Source organism: Tasmannia lanceolata, unplaced genomic scaffold (assembly GCF_043159265.1).
Source record: "Tasmannia lanceolata isolate RefF3 unplaced genomic scaffold, GAP_Taslan_0.1 ptg000002l, whole genome shotgun sequence".
Classification (NCBI taxonomy): Eukaryota; Viridiplantae; Streptophyta; class Magnoliopsida; order Canellales; family Winteraceae; genus Tasmannia; species Tasmannia lanceolata.
The window spans coordinates 14,348,144-14,375,194 of record NW_027518679.1 but is presented as its reverse complement, the minus strand read 5'-3'; the positions used below and the strand labels follow the sequence as shown (position 1 = coordinate 14,375,194).

Here is a 27,051-nt window from a genome sequence, read left to right as displayed (position 1 = left end):
TTAACCATAGAATAAGAGCAGGTTGGTTGAAGTGGAAGCTTGCCTCAAGAGTTCTATGCGACTGTAAAATCCCTACCAAGTTGAAGGGAAAGTTTTATAAGACAACTGTGAGGCCAGCCATGCTGTACGGCTCATAATGTGAGCCCACCAAGAAGAAGCATGTGCATAAGATGAGTGTAGCTGAGATGCGAATGCTTAGATGGATGTGTGGCCACACAAGGTTAGATAGAATTAAAAATGAAGACATTCGTAGAAAGGTGGAGGTGGCACCAATTGAGGAGAAGATGAGAGAGCACCGCTTAAGATGGTTTGGACATATCCAACGTAGGCCTTTGGATGCTCCAGTGAGAAGAGTCGACTCGTGCCAAGTTGATGGAGTAAAATGAGGTAGGGGCAGACCGAAAACAACTTGGGTAGAAACAGTGAGGAAAGACTTGAGGGCTAGGAACATAACAGAGAACATGACATTGGATAGGAGAGAATGGAAGAAATGATGCATGTAGATGAAACCAACTAGTGTCAGGATCAGACTTAGTCATTTTGAGCCTAGTATATTCTTTCACCTTCATCATGAAAATTTTCTACAGGATTCATTACCCAACCCCAACTGGTTTGGAACAAAGGCTTAGTTGAGTTGAGTTGAGTTGAGTCTTCTACATTGAAGATAAGAGAGGAGAGAAGAGGAGAAAGAGAGTGCGTGCGAAAAAGAGATGGAGAGGGAGAGAGAGAGAGAGAGAGAGAGAGAGAGAGAGAGAGAGAGAAATCGTGAGATGTAGAGAGAACAGGGAATGCGTGAGTTGAGTTCACGCATTCCCACACACACACGACATATATATTTATTGTAATATATAAAATTACAAGGTTGCCCTTGACGCATTCCCACACACACAGCATATATATTTATTATAATATATAAAATTACAAGTTTGCCCTTGATTAGTGAGAATACATCAAACACTCCCCCTCAAGCTAGAATGTATATATCATATATTCCAAGCTTGTTACAAGAATCTTTCAATTTTACATACACTAATGGTTTGGTGAACATATGTGCAAGCTGATTTGCAGATCGAGTAAACACTGTGCAAATTTCACCACTCGAATCCGATGACGTGAAGTGACAATCTACTTCAATGTGCTTGGTTCGCTCATGGAACACTGGATTTGTCGCAATATGATTGCAGCCCTATTATCGCAATACAACCATGCTGTAGATGTCGATGCAAACTCAATCTCTGATAAGGAGAGAAGCCAAAATAACTCCCCACTCGTATAGGACATGGCTCAATATTCTGCCTCTGCACTCAACTTGAAAACAACATCTTGCTTTTTACTCCTCCATGACACCAAATTACCTCCTACAAACGTCCAATATCCAGTGGTTGATCTCCTGTCTGCAGGAGATCCTGCCCAATCTGCATCATTGAATTCTTCTACTTTCTAATGGCCATATTTTTTGAAGCACAAGCCTTTAGTTGGAGTACCCTTCAAATACTTGATAATCTGAATGACAGCCGCCCAGTGGGAAGTATGTGGAGAACTCATAAAGCAACTGACCATACCCACTGCAAATAATATGTCTGGACATGTGACAACCAAATAGATTAGCTTCCCAACCAACCTCTGTATCGACCAGGATCATTCAGCAATTCTCCCTGATCTGGAAGAAGTTTAACATTCGGATCCATAGGAGTAGCTACAGGTTTCACCCCCATGAGCCTGTCTCCTCTAAAATGTCTAACAAATATTTTCTTTACGACAAGTTATGTTCTAAAAGGCGGCCGCCCAGGCGATGAGGCGGCGCCTGGGCGTTGAGCGTGGGCCTGGGCGGGGCGGGTTTGAAGACTCAGATGAAGATATAGTCTTGATCTTGGAGGGAGAGGACAATGATTGGTGAAGACTGAAGAATTGCTTGGATTTTAATCTTTTTTTGGTCATAGATTTGTGTTGTATTGTTAAATACTTAAATTATTAAGTACTTTATGCTTAATTTCTTATTATATTTTTGACTTTTTGTTATTATTTAATGTTTAGTGCTTATGCATAAAATGGTTTGGATTGTTATGTATTCAAGTATTTATATTTTATATAAAAAATACAAGATATTATGAAAATATATTAATATCTAAAAAAAATGAAAAAAGCCAAAAAACGCCTGGGCGGCCGGGCACTGGGAGGTCAGTCAGCTCCGCCCAGCGCTTTTTAGAACACTGACGACAAGGAAAGGCCATAACGAGAGTATGCTACCTCAATATCAAGGAAATATCTGAACAGTCACAAATCGTTAGTGGAAAATTCCCATTGGGGGAAGGACTTCAATTTTTGTATGCCAGATTTGTCATCCCTTGTGATTACAATGCCATTAACATACAATATCTGAAGGATATATCCAGCAATGGACTTGTGATTGAATGATCGACAGCATACTACATCAAACCAAAGCGCAAAACAGCAGCACTAAACCGTCCAAACCATGCCCTGGTGATTGCTTCAGACCATAAATTCATTTGCCAAGCCGGCATACTGAGGAGCACATCTCCCCTTGAGCAACTAACCCAAGTGGTTGCTCCATATAAACCACCTCAGCAAGATCACCGTGAAGGAAAGCATTTTTAACATCAAGATGATATAACAGCCAACCACGATTAACAACTAGAGATATCAGTACACGTAAAGAAGGGATCTTGGCCACAGGAGAGAAGGTCTCCTGATAATCTACGCCAAACATCTGAGTGTAGCATTTAGCAACAAGACGAGCCTTGAGGCATTCAAGGGAACCATCTGGAAGATACTTGATAGTAAAGACCCAACAATACCCAACAGGTTTAGCTTCAGAGGGAAGAGGACCCAATTGCCACGTTTTATTTAAGCGAGGTGCAACCATCTCAGCGTCCATAGCAGCTCGCCAGCCAGGATGATTCCAAGCATCTATAACTGACTTAGGCACAGAAATCGAAGACATACTAGACACAAAGGAACGAAAGAAAGGTGAAATAAGCTCATACGAAACAAGCTGCGAAATATGATGTGCAACAGTACGAGAGCAAGTACGTGAGGCAATAGGTGAATCAGAGACGGGAGAAGAAATACCTGAAGGAGGATCGTCCAAATGTGGAAGAGGATCAACTAGTGAAGATGATGCCTCATTTGTAGGAAGAGCAGTTTGTTGAGGTCGCCGAGAATAGGTTTGCAGCTTAGAAGCAGTAGTCTTCTCTGTAGGTCCCGTTGGGAGCTCTAGAATATTGATAGGGGCTGGCACAGTCGGACTGACCGTGATAGGAAGTGTCATGCTGGAAATGCCAACTAGAGGAGGAGGTAACCCAACAGGAGGTGGATCAGCATAATATGGCATGTCCTCAAAGAACATAACATATGCCGAAACAAAGGTTTTGCACAGGCGTGGGCTATAACACTTATAACCTTTCTGTGTAGGAGAGTAGCTCAAAAAGATGCACTTTCTGCTCTACGGTCCATCTTGTCAAGACCGAGAGACAAATTCTAAACAACGCACGTACATCCAAAAACACGAGGAACTAATGGAAATGGATCACCTAGAAGGTAGAGGACTAAGAATGTCAGACAAAATTGAAGAAGGAAGACGATTCCCTAAGAAGCACATTGTAGGAGCCGCATCACCCCAATGTATTTTAGGAACCTTCATCTGAAACATAATGGTGCGAGTCATATCAAGTAAGTACCAAATTTTCCTCTCAGCAACTCCATTCTTTTGCGACGTATATGCACATGACGACTAATGAATGATACCATGAGATTCAAGAAAAATGATGAAACACATTATCCACAGAAAAAAATCCCATGCCATTATTAGTACGTAAACAATTAATATAACATTTAAACTAGTTAACCACCTCAAAATAACATGTAAGAAAGACATGAAAAGCTTAAGAACAATCTTTAAACAAAAACAACCAAGTAACTCGTGAATAATCATTAACAAATATGAAAAAGTATTTAAAACCATTTAATGATGTAGTTCTAGATGGACCTCAGACATTAGAATTAATAAGTTCAAAAGGACGTGATACACGACTACTAAAACGAGAAGGGAAAGACACACGATGATGTTTTCCCAACTCACAAGACTCACAATGAAAAAACGGGACTGGACTCGGTACAAATGAAGGCTTCCATAGTGTATCAACTGGTGGGTGGCCCAAACAAGAAAGCCACTGGTAGGCATCAACAGAAGTACGGAGTTCAACACCAGCAACGATCTGATCTAAGTAGTAGTGGCCATCACTCTCACGGCCCTAGCCAATCCTTGTCCCCATCACCAGATCCTGAAAAACACAATAAGAAGGGAAAAACGAAACAGAACAATTTAGATGTTTGGTTAGCTGGCTAACAGATAACAGACTAACAGGAAAAGATGAGACAGAATGAACAGAAGATAACTTAAGAGCCGTCGATCTAGAGACTACACTCAACCCAGAAACAAGGGGTGTAGTTCCATCAGCTAAAGTAACAGTACAAGGGCCCATATAAGGAAATGACTGGAAAGAAGAAAGAAGAAAGAAGGTTAGGATTACCACTCATATGGTGAGATGCTCCTGAATCAATGAGCCATGATCCAGAAGAAGTACTATATAGAAAACACATGAGGCACCTTGATTGGCAAACGTGACGGCTGGCTGTTTCCCTTTGTCCCGTAGGCGCAGAAGCTCATCATATTCAGCACGAGGGACAACCAAGGTGTCAGGAGTCACAGATGAAGCTGGAGCAGAGGAAGAACTGCCTGAAGCAGCAGCTAAAGCACTCGCAGGCCTGTAAGGACGAAGCTCGAGATGTAAATCATAGCAATAGTCAACAGTGTGGCCATTCATACGACAGTGAATGCAATAGCGGGACCCACGTCCATGGCCATCACCATCTCGGCCTCTCCCTGACTCACGGCCACCACCGTCGCGGCCATACCCAAAATGACCAGGGTCAACAGTGAATGCCATCAGTAAAACAAGCTGCTGACAAAGGGCCATATAATCACTGTAATGAGCTTCCACCGACTTGTCCCCTGTCTGAAGCTTAAACCAATTAGATGAAAGATCACAGATCCATGCTACCATATTTTCGTAGAAGACTGAAGATATATCATGGAGGCAGCAATTTGAGGTTCCATGCAACCCCAGAAAAACGATTGGACCACAGCATCATCTTGACGCCACTTATCATATGACAGATCAGTAGTAGCAGGAGGCGAACGGTCAAGTAAACTAACTTTTCCACGCCTGAGGAAATAGATGTAAACAGCCATCCTCCAAGGCGGGTAGTTTGTCCCATCCAGTTTTAGAAATCATCTGCAGAGGAGCCTCCACAGAATAGTAACTAGTGGATGGGTTGTAGGAAGTAGGGGAAGCCTCACTAATTCTGGGAGATACGATTAGCAGAGAAAAGGGCTCCATAGGATCCACACAACTCAACTCAACTCAACTAAAACTTTGTCCCAAATTAGTTGGGGTTGCTCCATAGGATCCATATAAAAAAAAGGCCGGCCTAGTGCACGAGGCTCCCGCCATTGCAGAATCTGGCGAGGGCTAGATGTACGCAGCCAAGGCTCCATAGGATCCATAGAATAAAAAATCAACAGTAGCCAAAAAACAACACGACAAAGACAACAACCACGATGAAGAACCAACAAATAACAATCAACCAAGATCCACCTCCAACAATCTCAGTAACACTCAAATCAATCAGTCACAAGTCAAGCACCGCTACGGCAACCACAACGACCAACAAGGCCACCAACAACAGTTACCAACGAAGCCATCAACAACAACCACCAACAAAGCCACCAACGACAGCCTCCAACAAAGCCACCAACAACAACAAACCAACAAAGCCACCAACAGATCCACCAACAAGTCGATGTCCATAGTGATATCGACAACAACAACCATCAATCATGAGGCTACAACCCTTGAACCAAACCATCCATCAACGAATCCACCAACATACTCGCACAACGACATCAATACCTGGTTCCGGGACAAATAAGAGTGCATAAACACTGCCCAAGAATAGAGAAATCAAGAAGAGAAAACTAATCGATTTCCCAGAACCAACCATAAGTTAAACGGGCAAAAAAAACTAGTTTAGATCATCAAAGAGAGGCGAATAGGGACTAATTTGTACTAAAGCTTGAGTGAGGGAGACGATTTTAACACAAATCAAAGTTGTATGGGTAGGTATTGATTGGTCTAGGGTTAGGATGAACGAATATTCACATTACGGGAACCAGGGTTAGGGTTTGAGAGAGAGGGGCTTGAGGATTAAGGGTGGGAATGAACAAACAGAGGGAAAAGGGTGGGGAGAGAAAATGATGAGGGGGTCCAAGGGAGGGTGCGAGTAGGGTTGGACAAGGGTTGGGATGGGCGGTTAGGGTTAGGGTTAGGGTTGAAAACCCAACGAAAAGAGGGAAAAAAGAAAAAAAATAGGGTTGGGGTGAGGCGATTAGGGTTAGAAAATGGTGAAGAGGTAGGGATAGAGATTTAGGGTTAGGGCAAGGGAGAAAACCCAAAAAAAGATGAACAACAAATGAGAATGAAACAAGAAGGGACAAGCAATAAAGAGGATGTGGAATATGGTACTTTTACGGAAGGATGATCACTTCCACATTTGGCTCTCAGACCATGTTGTCTTCTACATTGAAGATAAGAGGAGAGGAGGAGAAAGAGAGTGCGTGAGAGAGAGAAATCGTGAGATGGAGAGAGAACGGGGAATGTGTGAGTTGAGTTCACACATTCCCACACACACGACATATATATTTGTTGTAATATATAAAATTACAAGTTTTCCCTTGATTAGTGAGAATACGTCCAACAATAAACACTGCCCATTAGGCTAATAGGCCGAAAATGGGCAACTCTTTCTGCACCATTTATTTTAGGATACAAATTAATGAACGCAGTTCCCGTACAATTAATGAACGCAGTTCCCGTACCTTTACTCGGATTCATGCCTTCAAAGAATTTATAGAACAACTTTATGATCTCCCCTTTGGTCCACTCCCAAAACGTCTGGAATAAAAAAACAAAAACCGTTTGAATATGGAGCTTTGTTTCTTTGCAAAGAGAAAACAAAAACTCCGACCTCTTCCTCTAAAAAAATGGTCTTTAAGGTGCCTTACAAATCCCAAAATCTAACAGATTAAACCCGCTCTCCAAAATAGGAAAGATAAGATTTTTGCTCAGTTACCCACACATCATCAATTATCAGTGAATGACTTCAATATGCACGCCTTCTAGCACTGGCAACACTGTGAAAGTATGACGTGTTTTTACCCCTACTTTCAACGGTTTTGATATGAATCTTTGTTTCCACTTAAGTCCTCTTGGAAAATAATTTGATTATACTCCTCCAAGAGAAGGAATTTTTCTCATGAATCTTCGTAACTAAGAAAGCCAGTCACTATTGTCCGGCTTACAGTTGTGCCAGTGAAGGCGGAGTTCACTGATTTTGATAGCATGTGAGTCTATTGTGCATACTTTATAACTTGTAATGTTGTAGTTATTTTGGTTTTCTATTAGTTAGCCTGTAACTGGGACCCATCCAAGCATGGCTCCAACCTCTTAAGTTCTTTAGATACCTTATATAGTGAAAGTCCAATTCTTTTTGTCGTCCTCCAAGCACATCTTTGCTGAGCACCTGTTAGTGATGGTTGTTGTCCGATGCTATTTGTGATGGTTGTTGTGCGATGCCAATAGCAGAAAGATAAATTCAAATTTGCATTGGGTCTGACTGCTCCGCCTTCTACAGAACAGATGGAGTTAGAGCATATAAATATTTATTTATAACAAAGAACCTTAGACTTTTTCTGAAGTGATTTTCTTAAACATTGCTGGAAAATAGGCTATTCAAGTCGAACTTAATGTGTGACAAATAGTCCCTGTCCTCCTTGTCTGCGGCTTACTGTAGCCATTGCTTGCCTCAATTTGCATGATAGCTGCTCACTGTTACATAACAGAGGTTGATTTCCTTTTCTAGCTCCGCTTTTTCACTTTCACACGAACAATGTGAAAAGTATAATAAGTCAATTTGTAATCTTTAACACGCGCTTTGAATCCAACACTTGCTTTAGTCTCTTTTTTTTGGTGACATAAGTCCCTCCCTACAACTCATGAATTAAGAAGTCTCACAACGACAAGGTCTACTCGACATGGATTAGGTATGAATGAAAGCTAGAACTAATGAATTAGAGGATTAGTAAGCCTATGTACCTGGTTGCTTTCTTACCTTAGGTACCATCCGTCTAGTCAAAATACTATTACTTAGAACTAAGAAAGAAGGACACTAGTAAAAGAGTAGTTTCCCCTTGTCCCAAATACCTACTTTATATAAGCTAATTAAGAAACGAGTTACTTTTTTCAATTGACTTTTCATGAATGACTTTAATGAACCTTTCTTTTTAAAGAGTGTTAAGAGTAGCCTTTATTAGAATATTTATAAATTGATATTCTTCGGATCGAAAACAGGGGGAGAGGGTTGGGTTCCCTATCAATAAGTGAGGGGGCACGCTTCCCTTTGCTTGCCGAGAAGAGATAGCCCAAGCCGATAAGGGAATAGTCGAATGTCCACCCCTACCCTCTCCTCTACTACTTCTCTTGAATGTCCTCTAGGATTTCCAGTACCCGATTCGCCACCACCCCTTAAAAGGATATCAAATCTCTAAGGAATGCCCAACTTCCCCGCTCCACATCCCCTAGAACATCCTTTAAGATTAGATTTGAGATATCTATGTTTCCGCTGAAGTCTCACATAGGTCGGACCTAATACCTCTGCTTCGAAGCACCATGACTCCAGCTTACCTTCTAAGGATGGCACTTCCAACCATGCAAGTTCAAAGAGAAAAGGAGATGGGCCCCAAGATCCCAACTTAGTGTCAAAGAGGATAGGACGATGATCCGAGGTAGGATTAGGCAAGGCAACTTGCATGACATCTGGAAAGGTCGCAATCTATTAATAATAAGGAATCTATCACTGGATTTTCCTTGGGATCGATTCTCCGGTGAAGTTTGCGCCGATGAGGGGCAAGTCCTCAAGAGCGACATTATTGATAAAATTTGAGAAGCTGACCATACTAGATGAAATTCTAGAACTCCTAGACCTTTCCCCTAAGAAACAAGTCACGAAGTCTCCCCAATGCATCAAGGAATCTGCTGACGATCACGAATCGGGGAGATCTCAGCCAAAGTAGGATCATACACAGACGAGAAAGACCACTAATAATTATCCGGCACCCTTTCAAGTCTAACGAAAACGGAAAATACCCCTATAACCTTTTCTTCAAGGGAAGACTTCACCCCATCCAAGGCCACAATAATGAAGAATCGAGAGTCGAAAAACCAAAATGAGAGGAATACACAATGCCTCTAATGCTAGAAATAGAAATGCCTTCCAGTTTCCTCTCCTGGAGAAAGAAAATATGAGGTTTGATCTTCCTAAGGATCTCTTTCACATTAGCTTCTTTGCTATAGGAGCATACTCTAATGTTACAAATTAGAACCTTCATGAGGTCACTGACTTGGATGACAACAACCCCTTCCCAACACTACTACTACTTCTGGCCCTACCATCCACTATTCTTCTCCCAAAACCCTCATTAAACTCAAGCCTCTCCATCTCCTGACTCTGCAGACGGTCAAGCAACTTCTTGATCTTTTAGATCCAACGTCCCCCTTCCAATCACACATCTCAACCAAGAGAAAGAAAGATTTGGCTTGCTTTTCTAAGTCCGCAAAATAAAGGCCCAAAACTCTGCTCATCTCTCTAACATGCGGTAATCCACAAGGTCCTTGAGTTCCTCAAAGTTATCGTATTATAAATTTCCCTTCAAAGACTCGCTAGAAATCCAAGAGATAGGTTCTTCAATGTAATCAATAACAGTCAAGGTGAGGTTGCCCTTTCCCTCGGATTGGTATACAGGACACTTACGCATTTTCCACCTCAAATTGCTTATTCACGCTCTCGCAAAAAAAGTCTCATAGGGATCAATATTGCGGTCTCTTGAGAAAGGGATCTGGCTAGACCTCTCTCCACTACAGAATCCTATGGAGTTATCCACAACTTCAGACCCATATCTTCTCTTGAGTAACCAAATCTAGTAATTGGCAATCAAATTGTTGACTCACCGAAAGATGGGTTGAGATAATTGTCTAGTTGTGGTTGAGGAATAAGTTGGACTCCTCATAAACTCAACTCTGATTACAAAGCAAATCATCGCCAACAAAGGCAAGGGTCAACGAGCCCAACTTCAAAGAGAGACTAGAAAACCATGGTTTAAACTTTCGGCCGAAATAAAATTTAGGCAGAAATTTCGGATTTCGGCCCGGGCCAACACCGAAAGTACCTGTATTCGGTGTCAGCCCAGATTTCAGCAAAATTTTGGAATTTCGGAATTTCGGAAATCCAAATTTTTGGCCATTTCTATTGTCTTTTTTTTTCAGAAATATTTTGGTTTTTATTTCCGATTCTGAAATTTCGGATTTTGGAAGACGGGTGAAATTTTTTTTTATATTACCGAATTTTGGTTTTTCAGCTAAAATTTCAGTTTCGGCCGACACCGAAATCAGAATTTAAACCTTGACTAGAACCCGAAACCATTGTTGCACAAAAGGTTGTGTAAGGAAAAAGGAGAATTGGAAGAATTTTAAAAGGTTGTATATGGATAGAACAAAGCGAGTTCAAAATCACCTCTTCTTTGAGGTATATCCCCCCAATAGCAAATTGTCCGCCATTCATGTTTTGGAGAACTCCTAGCACCTCATCCGTCACACTCCCTGGTTCGAAAACAGCCATGACAGAGAGGGAATTGAGAAGGGAGTCCCCTTTTTTTTTTATGGCATAGGGTATCCCCACCCCATGTTAAGGCGGGACTAATCCTTATGGATGTGCGCAATCACCCGTAAACCATGCGCATCAAGTTACAATGGGGGATTCGAACTCGTGCCACTGGGAAAATCCGAAATTTCGGTGTTTGTTTCTATCCCCCACACATCAAGTGGAAATTTTTTGATTGATCCTTTCTATGGTGAATCCTTCCATTTTATTTTTTTTATCAAACATCTAATTAAGAAAATTCTTCTTTCCTCCGTTGCTTTTCGAACCATGATTTCTCAACGAATCATTCTTGTAAAGGAGTATAGAGACCCTGCTTCACTCGGCCACTTTATTCCGTTTGCAGCAACCTAAGGGAAAGTAGGGTGTTGATCTCCTTCTCTATAGGACACAGAAGGTAGCATGGTATACAAACTGTTTCCCCATTCCTCTACCCTTCCTTCTTCCTACATTCCCTTACCACTCAGTGGATCTCTTCTTTGTACGCGATTACTCTCTCTGACTCGCTGTTCCTTTCTTTTTCCATCTCTGGAAAATACTTCATATAGAACCTTCTCCATCTAGAGTTCAAATATTTGCATATGATACATCTCCATTCTCGGTCAGTTTATCTCTCATCATATGTATGGTAACCTGATAACCTGTGTTTCACCTCCGGTTGGTTCGGTTGAGTGTCCATCCTTCGTTCCCATTCCCTGTTCCTGATAGGATTTCTTTACTTCTGTTCTTCTTTCCTCTGCATACATATGGGGCCCACATCAACCACATAATCTTCTCCACCTAAAGTTCATGTAACCACAGTCACTGCACTACCAGCCCCTTTCTCTCTACTGTGTATTTTCATGTCCGTTAGCTTTCATATGTGGCTTACATCAGCCACAAAACTTCCTCCAAAAAAAGTTCTAGTACCCGCAATCAATGCAGTCCTAATCGTTTTCTCATGGTCTCTCACAGTTTAGAAGGAATTTCAAGTAAAAGGAAAACTTAGTTTCATCTCTTCCCAAGAAAACACAAGAAAAGTTCACCTCCTCTTCACTATGCATTGATTAAATACACGTTTTATGTGGTCTGCTTGCCAAACCATAGCATGAGACAGATAGTTACTATGTGATGGACATGTATGTACAGCCCAGAATGGAAAGCTTACTTTTCTGCGTTCCTTGACATTTAGTGTGGCATTAAACCTCTCTCTCTCTCTCTCAAAAATTTAGTGTGGCATTAACTGTCAGTGTCATGCTACCAAATTTTCTTTATGTACCAATCATGAGTAAAAAAAATTATGCCAGTACGATAAGGTTATAAGCGCAGAGTTCGACCGTTCTAAAAGAATCGGCAACTGATCATATATGGTTTTCAGGCCCCTACAGCCACCAAGGATTTGAAGGTTCTCTTTTTCTCGAAATCAAATTCCTTATCCATGTTTTGGCATGTCTTCCTCCCTATGATTTGTGGACACGGACATGAGTGTCGAGTTTCGATACAAACACGGAGTGTCGGACATGGCAAACCTCCAAAATTCAGAAACAGGGACATGGCTAAAATAAAAATTATATATAATCATGATTTGTGGATATAGATTTGTGTGTCGAGTTTCAACACGGATCCAGGTTGTCTGACATGGCAACATGTAAAAATCTAGAAATGGTGTCACGTATACACATACAAAATTACTGATTACTATCATAATTTGTAACAATATAAATATGGTAATCATTTAATAAACAAATAAATATCTTAGAATTAATCAACTATATTCTAAAAGAAACATGAAATACTTAAATAACAACGCATTCATCAAATTAATCTAGTTCTTTTCCGTCTCCAATATACAATAAGAAAGCGAGACCAGTACGATACAATGAATATAGTATTGGAATAAGAGTTTATTTAGGGTTTTAGGTTTAGGGGAGGGGATATAACAGCAAATATTAGTTAAAGAAGAGCTAAAAGAAGGAGGCGCGGCGAGGATGTAGAAAATATGACTGGACAGGTACCTAAGAGGGATATCTTTCGCTATCTTGGTTCAATCCTACATAAGGAGAGATTGAAGAGGATGTTAACCACAGAATAAGAGCAGGTTGGTTGAAGTGGAAGCATGCTTCAGGAGTTATGTGCGATCGTAAAATACCTCCTAAGTTGAAGGGAAAATTTCATAAGACAGTTGTGAGTAGGGGTGGACATGGTTCCGGTTCGAACCGGGGAACCGAACCGAACCGGCACATATGGTTCGGTTCGGTTCGGTTCCAGCTATATATGGTTCGGTTCCGGTTCTAAAAATTTGGATCCGGTGGATATTCGGTTCGGCTCTGGGTTTGGGATCCCGGAACCGAGAACCGACACTACTTACTTAGGGATTTGATAAAATCAGTCCTCCCCCATTTAATTCACCCCTCTGTAACGTTTTCCTTTGCCTTTAAAATTTTAACTCACCCCCCTTTTACCGATTTGTAGTTCATAACTTCATATATAATTTGATAGGGCCTATTTGTAGTCCACATATATAAATGTTATCCCAACTTTGATATGCATTGGATATTGTATATTAGGAATTGCCCAAAACTTTGATACGAATGGTATATACCTGTTTGTAGTCCATATATATTGTTCACATATAATTTGATAGGGCATGTTTGATAGGGATATATACCTGTTTGGCTGTTTGTAGTTTGGTTGGGTAAACCCAGAACCGAACCGAACCGAACCGAACCGATTATATATGGTTCTGGTTCGGTTCGGTTCCACACATATATGGTTCGGTTCTGGTTCCAATTCTAGGGAACCGATTATACATAGTTCGGTTCTGGGTTTAGCCCAAAACCGAACCGAACCGAACCATGTCCACCCCTAGTTGTGAGGCCAGCCATGTTGTATGGCTCAGAATGTTGGGCCACCGAGAAGCAGCATGTGCATAAGATGAGTGTAGTAGAGAAGCGAATTCTTAGATGGATGTGCGGCCACACAAGGTTAGATCGAATTAAAAATGAAGACATCAGTAAAAAGGTGGGCGTGGCGCCAATTGATGAGAAGATTAGACAGCACCGCTTAAAAGATGGTTTGGGCATATCCAACGTAGGCCTTTGGATGCTCCAGTGAGAACAAGTGACACGTGCCAAGTTGATGGAGTAAAAAGAGATAGGGGCAGACCGAAAATAACTTGGCAGAAACAGTGAGGAAAGACTTGAGGGCTAGGAACATAACAGAGAAGACCTTGGATAGGATAGAATGGAAGAAAATGATACATGTAGACAAACCCAACTAGTGTCAGGATTAGACTTGGTCAATTTGAGCCGGGTAGATCCTTTCACCTTCTTCATGAAAATTTTCTAAAGGATTCATTAGCCGACCCAACTAGTTTGGGACAAAAGCTTAGTTGAGTTGAGTGGAAGAGCTAAAAGAAGAGTTTATAATAAGAGAAATGTTATGAGCACTACTGTAATTTGATGAGGGCACTCCTCACTTTATTAAAAATACGGTATGGCCCTCACCATAGGATGATCCAAACCATCCATTAGATGGGCCACATCCTAAATAGGTTGTGCCTCAAAAATCATTTCCATAGGTTGATTCTAACCCTCCGATCTGAATGTTAGAGGGTTGATCAGCCCTCTATAGATCGGAGGGTTAGGATCAACCTACGGAAATAATTTTTGGGGCAGCCCATCTAATGTACGGTTTAGATCATCCTATGGTGCGGTCCATACACAGTACTTTTAATAAAGTGAGGAGTGCCCCCATCAAAATACAGTAGTGCCGATAACATTTCTCTATAATAAAAGAAGAGTTACTAGTAAAAGAGGTACACACAATACTTGACACGGTACAAAAATGTGTCCACGTGCCCACATTACGTCTAACAATTCTAGCAGTACATTTAAAAGTGTCCAAGGGAGTGTCGACACGTGTTGACACATGTGTAATGTCAGACACGGCACAACACGTGTATCAGCAATAAATTCGAAGTGTCAGCTAAATCATGGCTTCCTTCATATTATATTATTGCCACCTTTTTCTTATACATATTATTTCAACCATTTTAGATAGCATTGCATTTATTAGTTTCATATGCATCATTCTGACTCATGCATAGTTGGATTGCATAGTTCACTTTCTTAACATAATGCCAAACAAGAGTTTTTTCATTGTTACTAAAAATACTTATTGATGATAGATCTTTGCCATTCTCCAGAAATCCTTTTCAAATTTTCAAGATATTCTTCCACCAAGTTCCAGAGTTATGCCTCAGTAGGTCTAAACCTCTCCCGCTGTGGATTACAACTGCATCCTAGGAGATCATCATCTCCACTCTGTGAGCCTCTGGCATTGTTTTTAGAGGGATTCTAAACTCACAGGCGCCCTTTCAAATTTGAGCAGAAAGGGCGCTCCCATTGGGTGAAAATCACCAGAGTGCATTAATAGTGGGTAAAAGTCAAAGAGTAATAAATGTACTCTGGTGACTTTCACCCAACGGGAGGGCCCTTTCAACTAAAATTTGCAAGGGTGCCTGTGAGTTTAGAATCCCTCGTTTTTAAAAGCTTCCTTTTTCTTTATTTACTTACATTATCTTATCCCACATGCTTCTATTTCTAGGGTTACTTTCGTTAATTGTTGAAAACCTTACATGCACGCAACTCTGTGTACCTTTCTTGGAAGAATAATTGCATTATTTTATCACCTCAGGCTCTCGAGTCTACACAGTATTAGAAGTCTGCAAACAATATTGTTCCTTTCTTAGATAAGCTCCCTCTCACGTCTAGCCCCACTTTGGCTGATATACTTATTTTAGCGGTAAATCTATAAGTAACATTAGCCACTATAATATGTTCCTAGCTTTTATAACCAAAAGTGACGAGGTTTATAAGAAATGAAGAGCAAGATAATTTACTAGCAGTTTTAGATGAGAGATCACAGGCTTTACATCATCGCAAGTGTGAAAAAGTAACAAATTTGCTATGCGGCATCAGTACGGCTAGGTGTCAGAATCCGACACGGACATCAAGCACTGGATTCGGCAAATTTCAAAAAGGCAGTTTCATAGATTCTACAAAATATTTTAATTAATTCTCAATTTTAACTTTTCTGGATAATAATATGGCTATATTAAAAAAAAATTAATACATTAAATAAATTAATGTTTTATTTTTATATAAAAATTTTATTATTGTTTTTTTATGATAAAAATTTATTATTAGGATTGATAAAACTAAAAACATGTGTTAATTGTAAAGATGTGGTCGTATTCAGAAAAAAAATAGATAATAGAAGAGATCTAGAAGTGTCATAAAGAATCCTGAAGTATCGGAATCTAGACACATGCATGTCGCCCACTCAAAAGAATCCACGTAACATGGCAAATATGACAATTTAATAATCTGAAAAGATGAAAGGATGACAGGGAATTTCTAAAAATGGTGATCGAAAGAAGGCTAAGCATTATCTAACACACTTACGTGTTTAAACTCCGGAGGGGAATATCTTGGTCATAAACGTCTATGCTTTTGCAGAAGCTGCGAGCAACTGCTGCCTGGAAAAGTGAAACTGCCATGAGTCACTAGAAAAGCTTCTGGAAATCAGATATAGAAACCTCATAATTCCTGAAGATTATTTTATCTCTTGCAAAAGATAAATACCTAGCAACTATGGGCACACGTGGGAAGGATACAAATTAAAAAGTTATCACATATATGGGAAGTAAGAGTGATGATGGTCGGAATGAAACATGAGACAATCAACGTACATATAGAAATCATTTATGTTTGAAATCATTTATGTTTTGGTATCTAGTGAATGCTATTATTTAGCTTAAGTGCACAAGAACCAGAAAAGCTTTCAAATGTAATCGGCATGAAATTTCTAGCAATAAGTGATTTATTTAGTGGCAAAGTTGTGTACCATAGACCAGTGACTTGGACTGAAGCACATCCCTGCCCAACTACCTTCTCCTACACCACAATCCTGAGGCAATACTGTATACGTAGGCCTGTCAACATCTGAAAAGTTCAGTGCCGCATATTAATAAAATGACCACTACCACCCCTCATATCCCATGTTTCAATAGGATACCTGTATACGACAGCATGCCGCATAAAAGAATATGCACATAAGATTTCAGCTAATGGACTGGGTAACACTTGAACATTACTTACAGGTCTATCAACTTCATCTGGCTTATATGAATTAGGGGTGCAACTTGGACTGGGCTCAACCCGAACCCGACCAATTTTGGCTTGGGTCGGATAAGCATTTCCTTAGGTTGGGTTGGGTTGGGTTAGGGTTGGGAAAAGCCAGCCCGATTTTTTTTCGGGCTGGGTTAGGGTTGAGGCCTTGGCAACCCGACCCGACCCGAACCCAACCTCTGTCCTCTAATTTTATCTTGATTTTCTTCCAGTTATGTTTTGTTCCTGTATTTTTCTGTTTGGGCCGAGGTGAACCCAAACCCCAGCGGACTCAACCTGACCTGATTTCGGTTAGATGGGTTGGGTTAGGGTTGAGAGATTTAGAGGCGGGTTGGGTTAGGGTTGACAAGACTCGAGGGTGTGACTCGTACGAGTCGAGGTGACTTTACAACTAGGGTGTGACTCGTACGAGTCGGCCCATTTCGAGTCGAGTCAAGGTGACTCGTATGAGTCACTACCCGACTCTTACGAGTTTCCAACACGGTCGAGTCAGCCTTTCGAGTCGACCCGAAATCGGTCCGACTCTACTTGACTCGCGAGTAAACTCATACGAGTCAAACGAGTTTGACAACTATGATTACATGCCATAAAATAGATCCAAACATATGGGAATCCCTCCCAAATAAATCAACATCCAAAGATGTTAGAATGGAAGTGCACCAAGAGATAGGATGATTTTTAGACAAAATAAATCATTAAGGGGTGAATGTTCAAATCTCCTAGAGTTTTTCGAGATATCTTACTTTTTCATAAAACCTACAAAGATGAAGAAAAAAGTGAACAAGAACATGATACCTTGACCATTTGCGTCCAGTTGAGATACAATAAGGTGACCATAAGAATCCACTGTCCCGATTACACCCTTACGACCTGTACATAGTGTATCAAACAAAATAATCAACTAGAAAGGGCTGAGCAATGCCAATGGGTGCAAAGAAAACAGTAATGGACTTATCCCACTTTTGTTATCACATAAAGCATGATCAATGAATGACAAATTACAAGAATACCGAGCAAAACAAAAGGAAGGCAAATGACCTACCTAACCTAGTGGTCTATAAGATAACACACAATAGCACTAGCAATTAATTTTGTTCAGGGAAGTATAAGATAATAAAATGTACCTAAATGAATATAAAAATGTGACTAATATATAAGTAGTATATAAATCGTAAAGTAACCAAGAAAGGAGATGGACTAATTTTTTTTTCTCCAATGGCTTCATATTAAGGGGTGCAACTTGGGTCAGGTTGGGTCGGGTTGAACAACCCAAACCCAACCCAAGTTACCATTAACTCAACCCAGACCCGACCCAACCTGAGTTCCAACCCAAGGTTCAACTCGACCCAAACCGAGGAACTCTATTTGCAAACCAGAACACGACCCGACCCAACCCGAGTTTTTAAGCTTACTAAAAACTAAAAATAATAATAATAAAAAATGTCGGGTTTCACTTGGGTCGGGTTTCCCAAGCCCTCAACCCAAACCTGATCCGAACTCAACCCGGGTTAGGAAATCTCAACCCGGACCCGACCCGACTTTTTTTCGGGTTGAACCCGACCCAAGTTGCACCCCTACTTCATATTCCCACCTCATAGTCACCAACATGTATCCCCCATAAAGAGGGAAATTCTTTTAAAATACAGATCGCTTTGTCACATACAATAACAAGAGACCATGCACCAAAGTTACTCACAATGTGTCTCAGCAAGCACTACACTCTGGATCTCCGAACGATGTGGGCAACGGGCGAGCAATGATGAATGGATGACCTTAAAAAAGAGAATTAGTTCCATGAAATCTACATAAAATGAATTGTCAAACAACAATTAAATAAAATTGGTAAGGCTGCGTACATCTAGCCCTCCCCGGACTCCATAATGGCGGGAGCCTCGTGCACTGGGCCGCCCTTTTTTTTTTTGAGGGAATATTAATGTTTCAAATAGCAAAGGGGGAAAAACACCAAATCTTATCAAAATGTATAAAAAATATGCAAGAGACTCACAATAATCTGCATACCTGTGCATGCACAGGAATCAAGAGACTTTCCTTCCCTTTGGTAACCCCAGAATCTTCCATTGATATCTACAAGAAAATAAATAAAAGCATTACCTGACAGTTTAAACATGATGATCAACCCAAAAGAAAGGCAAACAATGAAATTTTGTTAACTCAATACATTTTATAGATAAAGAAAGGTTCATCCATGATAACTTGAGGCCTATTTAGGTTTGCACAATCCTCTGATTCTGCTATGAATCGGTCAATTCTAATCAACTAATCGTCTTGGCAAGTAGACAAACAGATTTTTCTTTTTCTTTATTCTTTGATGAAAGTTTTCAACATACAGTTGGACAAAACTGGTCAAATGGGCCAACTTAGTGGTGGTATGCCTTGGTGAATTCATCAACCCTAGCTCTTTAAAAAAAAGTAGTAAGTAGGATGCTTTTGCTAATTCATTTGAAGAATTAGGTGACTTTTTACATTTGAATTAATCAACCAAGTTGCTAGATTCTGCAAAAGAATAGCAGAACAGACTAGAAGTGATGATACATATTTGTTGCTACACTTTTTGCACTGATGAACCGGGAACTGACTAGGGTATTCAACAAACCCATTGTCTGCTTCAAAGTTTCTGACAATATCCAAGAGGAATCTTGTCAAGATCTCTTGTCATAAGCCTAGGTTGGTAGTTTTTCTTTTCTTTTTTTTGAATGGAATAAGAAATCCTAGGTTGGTAGTTAATCAGTCATCTTATATGTTATTCTTCATCAGGAATCTAGTTAAGATCTCGTCATAGGGCTAGGTTGGCAGTTCATCAGTCATCTTATATGTTATTCTTCATACTAATTCTTTCCACCACCACCCCCAATCCATGCCTCAATGTGTTATTTAATGCCGCAGGATCTCTCGTTCCTTTGGATTGACAGCATATGTTGCTTGGACACTTGAGAAAGTCGTTGTTCACTTGTTCTCACGGTCAAATTTTCAAACAAAAAGTGTAAATGTTTCTTTTGTTCTACCTGGGTAACAGAGTTGACAGCAAAGAAGCATAATTATAGATGGTGCCAATAAGGCACAAACCCCTTACATGCCACACTTTTTTAACCAACTTATTGGCTCTGGGGAAATTGCAGAATTCTAGTGTGATTTTCTTAAACCCAACCCTTTTGCTTTTTATGTAGATAGACCATGCAAAAGGAACTATTGCAAATTAGAGATTTTGCTGCAAAGTGTTAAAGTAGAAAAGATAAATAACGCCTTTCTCCAACAGCTTCAGCTTTTCAGAAGTCGGTAAGTTTCTAACATGGTATCAGAGCCAAAGGTCTCGAGTTCAAACCTCCCGAATAGCAAAAATCCACATGCGATGGTCGGCCCAAAGTGGGACCACATGTGCCACATGTTTGCCAAGTGGGCCACACGTGCGGGGGAGTGTTGAAGTATAAAAGATAAATAACGCCTTTCTCCAACAGCTTAAGCTTTTGGAGAAGTTGGTAAGTTAACACAAAGAACACTCCAACAGCCACTATTGATTGAAAACAAGTAAAATAGTTTTCAATCAAAATAGTAGGACTTCTGTCGTTTTTCTCTTTATTTCTCAGATTCTTGTCAGTTGGGATTTTATGACATTTTATGTGGCCTTGAAAGACCGTTTCATTGCCAGTAATCTCATTCTCTCTAATTGTACTATAAGACATCAAGTGACTGATAGAATCTTGGAAAATCCCCTTAGCAGATTTGGATTTATGTTTCCACAGTGAGCAGGGTGTCAGAAATGTGAACCGACCTAATTAGTGAAGAAACAAGACTATGAAACACAAAACAGTGATGATAGGACCATTGGACCTGCGAATGAAATTTTAAGCCCTGGAAAGTGGTACTTGGACTGTTCCGCTAGGGTATGTCTGGAGGGATCAGATCCTGAATATGGTTGACCCTATGTATCTGAAGAAGCACATGGACTAGTGTGTTTGGTGTGTCTCACACTAAAATACACTCATTCACAACATGTGCAAATACACACATGTGTGAGTCATCCGATATAGTAATTCAACATAATTGGGCTCTTTACACTTTTTCAGAATACGTTTGAATTTTGTCTGATGCAATACTATAGTTTGTGCGCAATATATTTAACTAGAGAAGTCGTTGTGGTAAACTCTTTGGTATGGACATAGGGCACTTCACGGGATAGAGTGACGAATGCCCGTGCTAGGACTCATTACAACGTACCAATCAAAGTTAATGAATTAACTGTCGAATTATTTTGGCTGACCAAGTCGAGGAACATTCTGAATTGAGGAAGAATGGAAATATACGGAATTGGAAAAACGTCAAAATCCCTTTGGTAACTCAATTTAGAATGGGGGTTTAATAGATATATTTGACTGCGAAATTATTAGAGGATTGTGCACACTGTGGCTTTATGGGAGCACTAATTGATGATGGTTAAATTGGTGATTAAAGCATGTTTAAAGGGTCGACCAATTTGCCCCTCAAAAATTGAGAATTTACAGACTTAATCCTAGTCAAGGGTTTTAGGGACAGTCTATAAATCCAAAGAGATATCACTCTCTGGCACATTGAACACCATATCATTCTGGAGTTTTAGAATTGGAAGAGAGCACTATCGATCTCGAAGGTGAACAAAGTGGATCGAATTGGTCGACGATTCAGAACATCCAAATCCGCGATTAGATCATCCAGTGAGCAACAAATCAAGGTACAGGCGTCACGTATGAATTATCTTTTCATAATTAGAAGAGATGGATGAGTGGACTAAAGCGATGGATTGCTAATCCGTTGTACGAGTTGTTCGCTTCTCGCTTTTGGAATCCTTACAGTTTTTTTTTTTTGAAATATTAATATATTGATGGAAGGAACCGAGAAGGTTCACAAAATACAAAGAAAAAGAAAAAGAAAATACAATTTACGAAGGGAAATAATCAAACCACTCTAAACTAGCCCTGCTAACCCCAGATTTGGCAAGGGAATCAGATTCGCCATTTGCCGATCTCCGAATATGTGAGAAAACTGCAGCCGAATCAGAAACATAATCAGAGATCTCATCCATAATACTGGGGAATCTCCATGGCGGCGGAGCAGAACCCGAAAGCCACTTTACCACATTTGCCAAGTCCCCTTCTACTATCACGTTGTCCAGAACCACATTTGCCGAGTCCCCTTCTACTATCACGTTGTCCAGAATGAGATTATCTATATGTAATATTCCGGAAAAAGCCACTTTTACTTCCGCTTCAGAAGAATCGCTTATACCGATTGGACCGGAAAAAGCCCAAATCACTTCACCTCTATCATTCTTAAGAAGACCACCAATTCCAGCTGCACCCGGATTCCCAAAAGAAGCACCATCAAAATTTAGCTTGAAAAAACCAAAGGGAGGAAGAGCCCACTTTTGAATCACCTTTGCTTTGGACGACGCCTCATTGCATATGATCTGCCAACCCTCCCACAAATCATAGACAGAAACTGCACAGAAAATATGAGAACTTTTCGCCCAGAGAATAGCCAGGGCAATAATCTTCAAATATAGACCATAGGAAGATTTTGCCTTTCCATTAAAGATTCTCTCGTTACGCTCTTTCCAAATGGACCACCAGCCTGCCAATAAACAAATTTTCCAAAGAACCTTGCCCTTTTTCTTCCAAGGAACAAAATCCCAGCTTTTAAGAACTTGTTCAGTAGAATACGGAAAGACCCACTGAATACCGAATCTCATCAAAATCAAACCCCAAACTTCGCGAACATAACTACAATGGATGAATATATGATCAATTGATTCTACATCCTTTAAGCATAAAGAACAATGATCAACTAGCCACATACCTCTTTTTCTTAAGAATTCAATAGTCTGAATGCGACGGCAACTAACAGACCACCCAAAGAAACTTACTCTTGGAGGGCAATGAAAATTCCAAACCTTGGCCGATAAGGATTCCTCAGAGCCAAGGTTTATACAGCATTTTTCAATTAAATCAAATAATGATGAGAGAGAAGATAATTCCCTTTCGAAAAAATTCCTGCGAGGACACCACACCACTTTCTGATCCACTCTTTCGAAGCAATCGCAGACAAGAACATTCTTTTCCGCAGTTACAATAAAAAAGATCAGGGAAAACAATATTCAGAGGGTCCTTTGCACACCAAGCATCAATCTAAAATTTGATCTGATTTCCATAATAGACTTTGAAGCAACACCCTTTTCTGAATTCATGGCTCAAAATAATAATATCCCTCCAGGTAGTTGTACCTTTCTTTTCAAACCGATCATCTGACTCCCAGTTTCCGGAGAGAAAACCATATTTACTCCCAATTACTCTTACCCATAAAGCAGACCTCTCTTCTCCAAATCTCCACAACCATTTGCTCATGAGGGCGAGGTTGAATTGCTTAATTCTACGAATACCCAGGCCTCCCTTTTTAAGAGGAAGGCAAACTTTATCCCATTTTACTAAAGCAATTCCACCCCCATGATTTGATCCGCCCCAAAGGAATCTACGCTGGATTTTCTCTATCCTCAAAACCACACTAGCCGGGCACCTGAATAAAGATAGAAAATAAACTAGGATGTTAGCAAGAACTAATTTAATCAGAGTTAATCTCCCCCCCCCCCCCTTGAAACTAATTTTCTCTTCCAAAGTTTCCAATCTCCTCTCAATTCTATCCACAATTGGATCCCAAAGACTTTTTTTTGGTCTTCCAACTCCCAAAGGCAGACCAAGATAAGAAGATGGGAAAAATCCACTTTGAACCCCAAGATTTCTGCAAACAAACCAATTTCTGCAGAAGAAATATTAATAGCAAAGATTCTGGATTTAAACAGATTTGTCCTCTGCCCTGTTATCAGTTCATAGCATCTTAGGAACGCCTTAAGGTTTAAAATATTCTTGTTCTCCGACACACATAAAAACAAGGTGTCATCTGCAAATTGCAAAATAGACACTTCCACTTTATTCTTACCAACTACCAAACCTTCAATTAAACTCTTCTCGCAGCCTTTCTGGATCAATTTACTGAGAGTTTCTGCGACTAGAACAAAAAAGAAAGGAGATAGTGGATCACCTTGCCTGATGCCTCTGGATGATTTAAAAAAACCTTTAGTAGAACCATTAACCAATATAGAAAACCTTTAAACGATCAGCCAAAACTTTGGCTAAAAGTTTGTATAAGCAACCCACCAAACTAATAGGTCTGAAATCTGAAACTTTCGAAGCACCTTCTACTTTAGGGATTCCAAAAGGTGAAACTTTCGAAGCACCTTTGGAATCCTTACATGGCCCACTTAGTAGTAGCCAAAATGATGGTGTACAACATAAATTCTTTAAAAATTTTAGAATACATTAGATCAGATCTGACCGTTGGATCGTTATATCTAGTGGTAGATTAGAAGTTAGTTTTTACTTATTTTTAGTTGTGTATTTTGAATTTCAAATATAGTTAGTTTTAGGTAGCTGCGCGCATGTTTGTTATGTTTTTCATATAAAATCATGAATCAATATATGCAAAGGCACCCGAGAATGAATCGAGTTCTTCTTCACATTCTTCACATGCTTATCCTCTATAAATAATGTACAGCTCTGCATTAGATCAGATATGACAGTTGGATCGTTATATATAGTGGTAGATTAGAAGTTAGTTTATTTTTAGTAGTGTATTTTGAATTTCAAATATAGTTAGCTTTATGTAGTTACACGCATCACTCGACTCATGGCTCGATTTCTTAATTTTAAGACTCGTGACTTGTAAGAGTTTTCGGAACATAAATTTAATTGAAAAAATATAATTACATATCAAAAAATGAAGGATGTAAAAAATATAACCCAATATCACATAGATAAAGCACTAACCCAAAAATATAAATAACTGTATGCTTGCAACTTGCATGCACAAAAATAATTAAGTTTTGGTTGGAACTTAATCGTGGGTGAACCATTCGTTGCTTTAGATTTGTATCCACCAATGATTTATGGTATGGTTGGAAGGAGATTTATAGTGGTTCAGGCCAAGAACCCAAGATTGTCCAAGACTGGGAACCTCCCACACATGATTGTCCAAAACTCAGAAGAGTCTTCAACAGAGGCGAGTCGCCCATACGACTCGACTCGAAAGCCTAGCCACTCGACTCGAGAGTTAACTCGTACGACTCGTAAGAGTTTAACAACTAAAATCTTGAATAAGGCAACCAGAATGAATCGAATTCTTCTTCACATTCTTCACATGCTTATCCTCTATAAACAATGTACAGCTTTTCTAGAAACGTTTGCCTACTTTCTATTTATTTTCAATTTCACGATACTTCAAATTGTATGTTTAACTCATAGTATAAATATTTAATTCAACCAAAGCCATCGACAAAGAAAATCAAAACATAAACACACAATTCACTTTTTTGGGCCTGCCAAACCAATTCCAATCTCATTTGCCAAAAATGAGACTATCTGATATCAAAGCAAGACATTGAACTTCACAAGGTAGGGCACCAATGTTGCGATAGTGAATCAACTACTCCATAGGGATTTTTGCAAGTTCTAGTTGTCAAGCGAGTTATAGTAATAGCAGAATCTTGTTCGATTTACAGATGTAATACAATAAGCCTAGAAACTAGTCAACAACGCCGATCATTTCGATAACAATGCACACAAAAAATAGCATGCCGAACCACAGATTGCAAAGAGTAAGCAGAAAAATGGATGAGAAAGATATATGTAAAGAATTTTCCAAAAAAAAAAAAAACAGATAAATGTGAAGAAATTTACTAGGGTTTGGAAATGGAGTTACCTCAACTTTGTAAACGTGGCATCCGGAAGCGATATAGACCGAGAAAGATATATGTGAAGAATTTTCAAAAAAAAAAAGATATCTGTGAAGAAATTTACTAGGGTTTGGAAATGGAGTTACCTCAACTTTGTAAACGCGGCATCCGGAAGCGATATAGACCGAACAAGAGCAATCGTCACCGTTAACCTGATGAAGAAGAACAAATAATGAGAAAGAGAATGAGATGTGGAAATGGAGAAATTAGGGTTAGGGTTTGACATGGAGAGCGAGGCGAGTAGACTGAAGGTTTGCAGGTGAAGGGTTCTGCAGGAGAGAAGGAGGGACGAGCGCCTTCCTCAAACTCTTCGCCTCCAACATTTTCCGAAGCGGGAAGAAATGAAAACAACTAAATCCCAAAATGCTGCTGGTAACGCGGCAGGTTGCATATCCTTTTTCTTTCTCGGCCACCCCCTTGCCCTTGTACTGTACAATTTTGCACATGTTTAGATTAGAAAGCCTCAGAAATGATATCAGCACAACTATGTTTTGATAATTGCACTACTCATCGTGTCTTATATATTATATAAAGAGCAGTTGTTGGCGCGGTTTTTGGTCCCCTTTAATCCGGGCGTGTGAGGTAGGGTGTGTGTGTGTGATCATGTGGGTATACGTGCGGCGTGCCATCCTCTCCCGAGGCAAGGATCGGAAATTCAATTCGGAGGGGGGGGGGGGGAGGGGGGCGGTCAAAGAACGAAACCTTTTCGTACCTCGGGATTGAGAAGAAAAGGGGAACGACACTTCTTCTTTGGGTTCCATTATCTTTGCATATAGGGAAGCACGGCGTTTATCTACTCATGCACGTAAAAACGAAAAAAAAAGGAATCCTGAGAGTGAACGAGGGGGTGCCCCCTCACCCACGGGGCGTGGAAGACCCTCAGGGTCGACTGACCGTCCGAATCAAACCAAGCAACAAAACAAGCACAAACCCAGTGCCATTGTGAGGGATAAAACGAACTAAAGAGACACTCACTGGGGAAGATGAATACATTGCTTTCTTAATCTGAGTATAGCTACAACTACGAAAAAGTAAAAGGTAGGGGTACTGAAAAGTAAAGATAAGATCACATGTCTGGATTTTTTATTCTAAGATCTCTTCCTTGGAGACAAATGCCTCCTCGTATAGCTTTATTCGGGTAACCACTCCTCGTTATCCCATGTTCTTCATAGAGGGAAACTTTATGGTAACTAC

General features: G+C 40.1%; 1 protein-coding gene across 6 annotated transcripts in view; it reads right to left on the bottom strand.

Moving 5' to 3' along the window:
* The window catches only part of LOC143882472 (uncharacterized), an 80,578-nt gene extending 54,299 nt beyond the window's left edge, over nucleotides 1-26,279 (bottom strand). For 5 of the 6 annotated variants that reach the window (XM_077385958.1, XM_077385967.1, XM_077385963.1 and 2 more), the window contains exons 1-7: nucleotides 26,082-26,279; nucleotides 25,824-26,009; nucleotides 19,044-19,109; nucleotides 18,721-18,796; nucleotides 17,820-17,894; nucleotides 16,741-16,838; nucleotides 16,299-16,372 (exon numbers count right to left, since the gene is read on the bottom strand). In XM_077385958.1, the coding sequence (XP_077242073.1) occupies nucleotides 16,299-16,372; nucleotides 16,741-16,838; nucleotides 17,820-17,894; nucleotides 18,721-18,796; nucleotides 19,044-19,109; nucleotides 25,824-26,009; nucleotides 26,082-26,180 (674 nt within the window). In that variant the 5' untranslated portion in view covers nucleotides 26,181-26,279. The remainder of the gene's footprint in view (nucleotides 1-16,298; nucleotides 16,373-16,740; nucleotides 16,839-17,819; nucleotides 17,895-18,720; nucleotides 18,797-19,043; nucleotides 19,110-25,823; nucleotides 26,010-26,081) is intronic. The other variant, XM_077385973.1, reaches the window with a different exon arrangement.
* Between the last annotated feature and the right edge of the window lie 772 nt (nucleotides 26,280-27,051).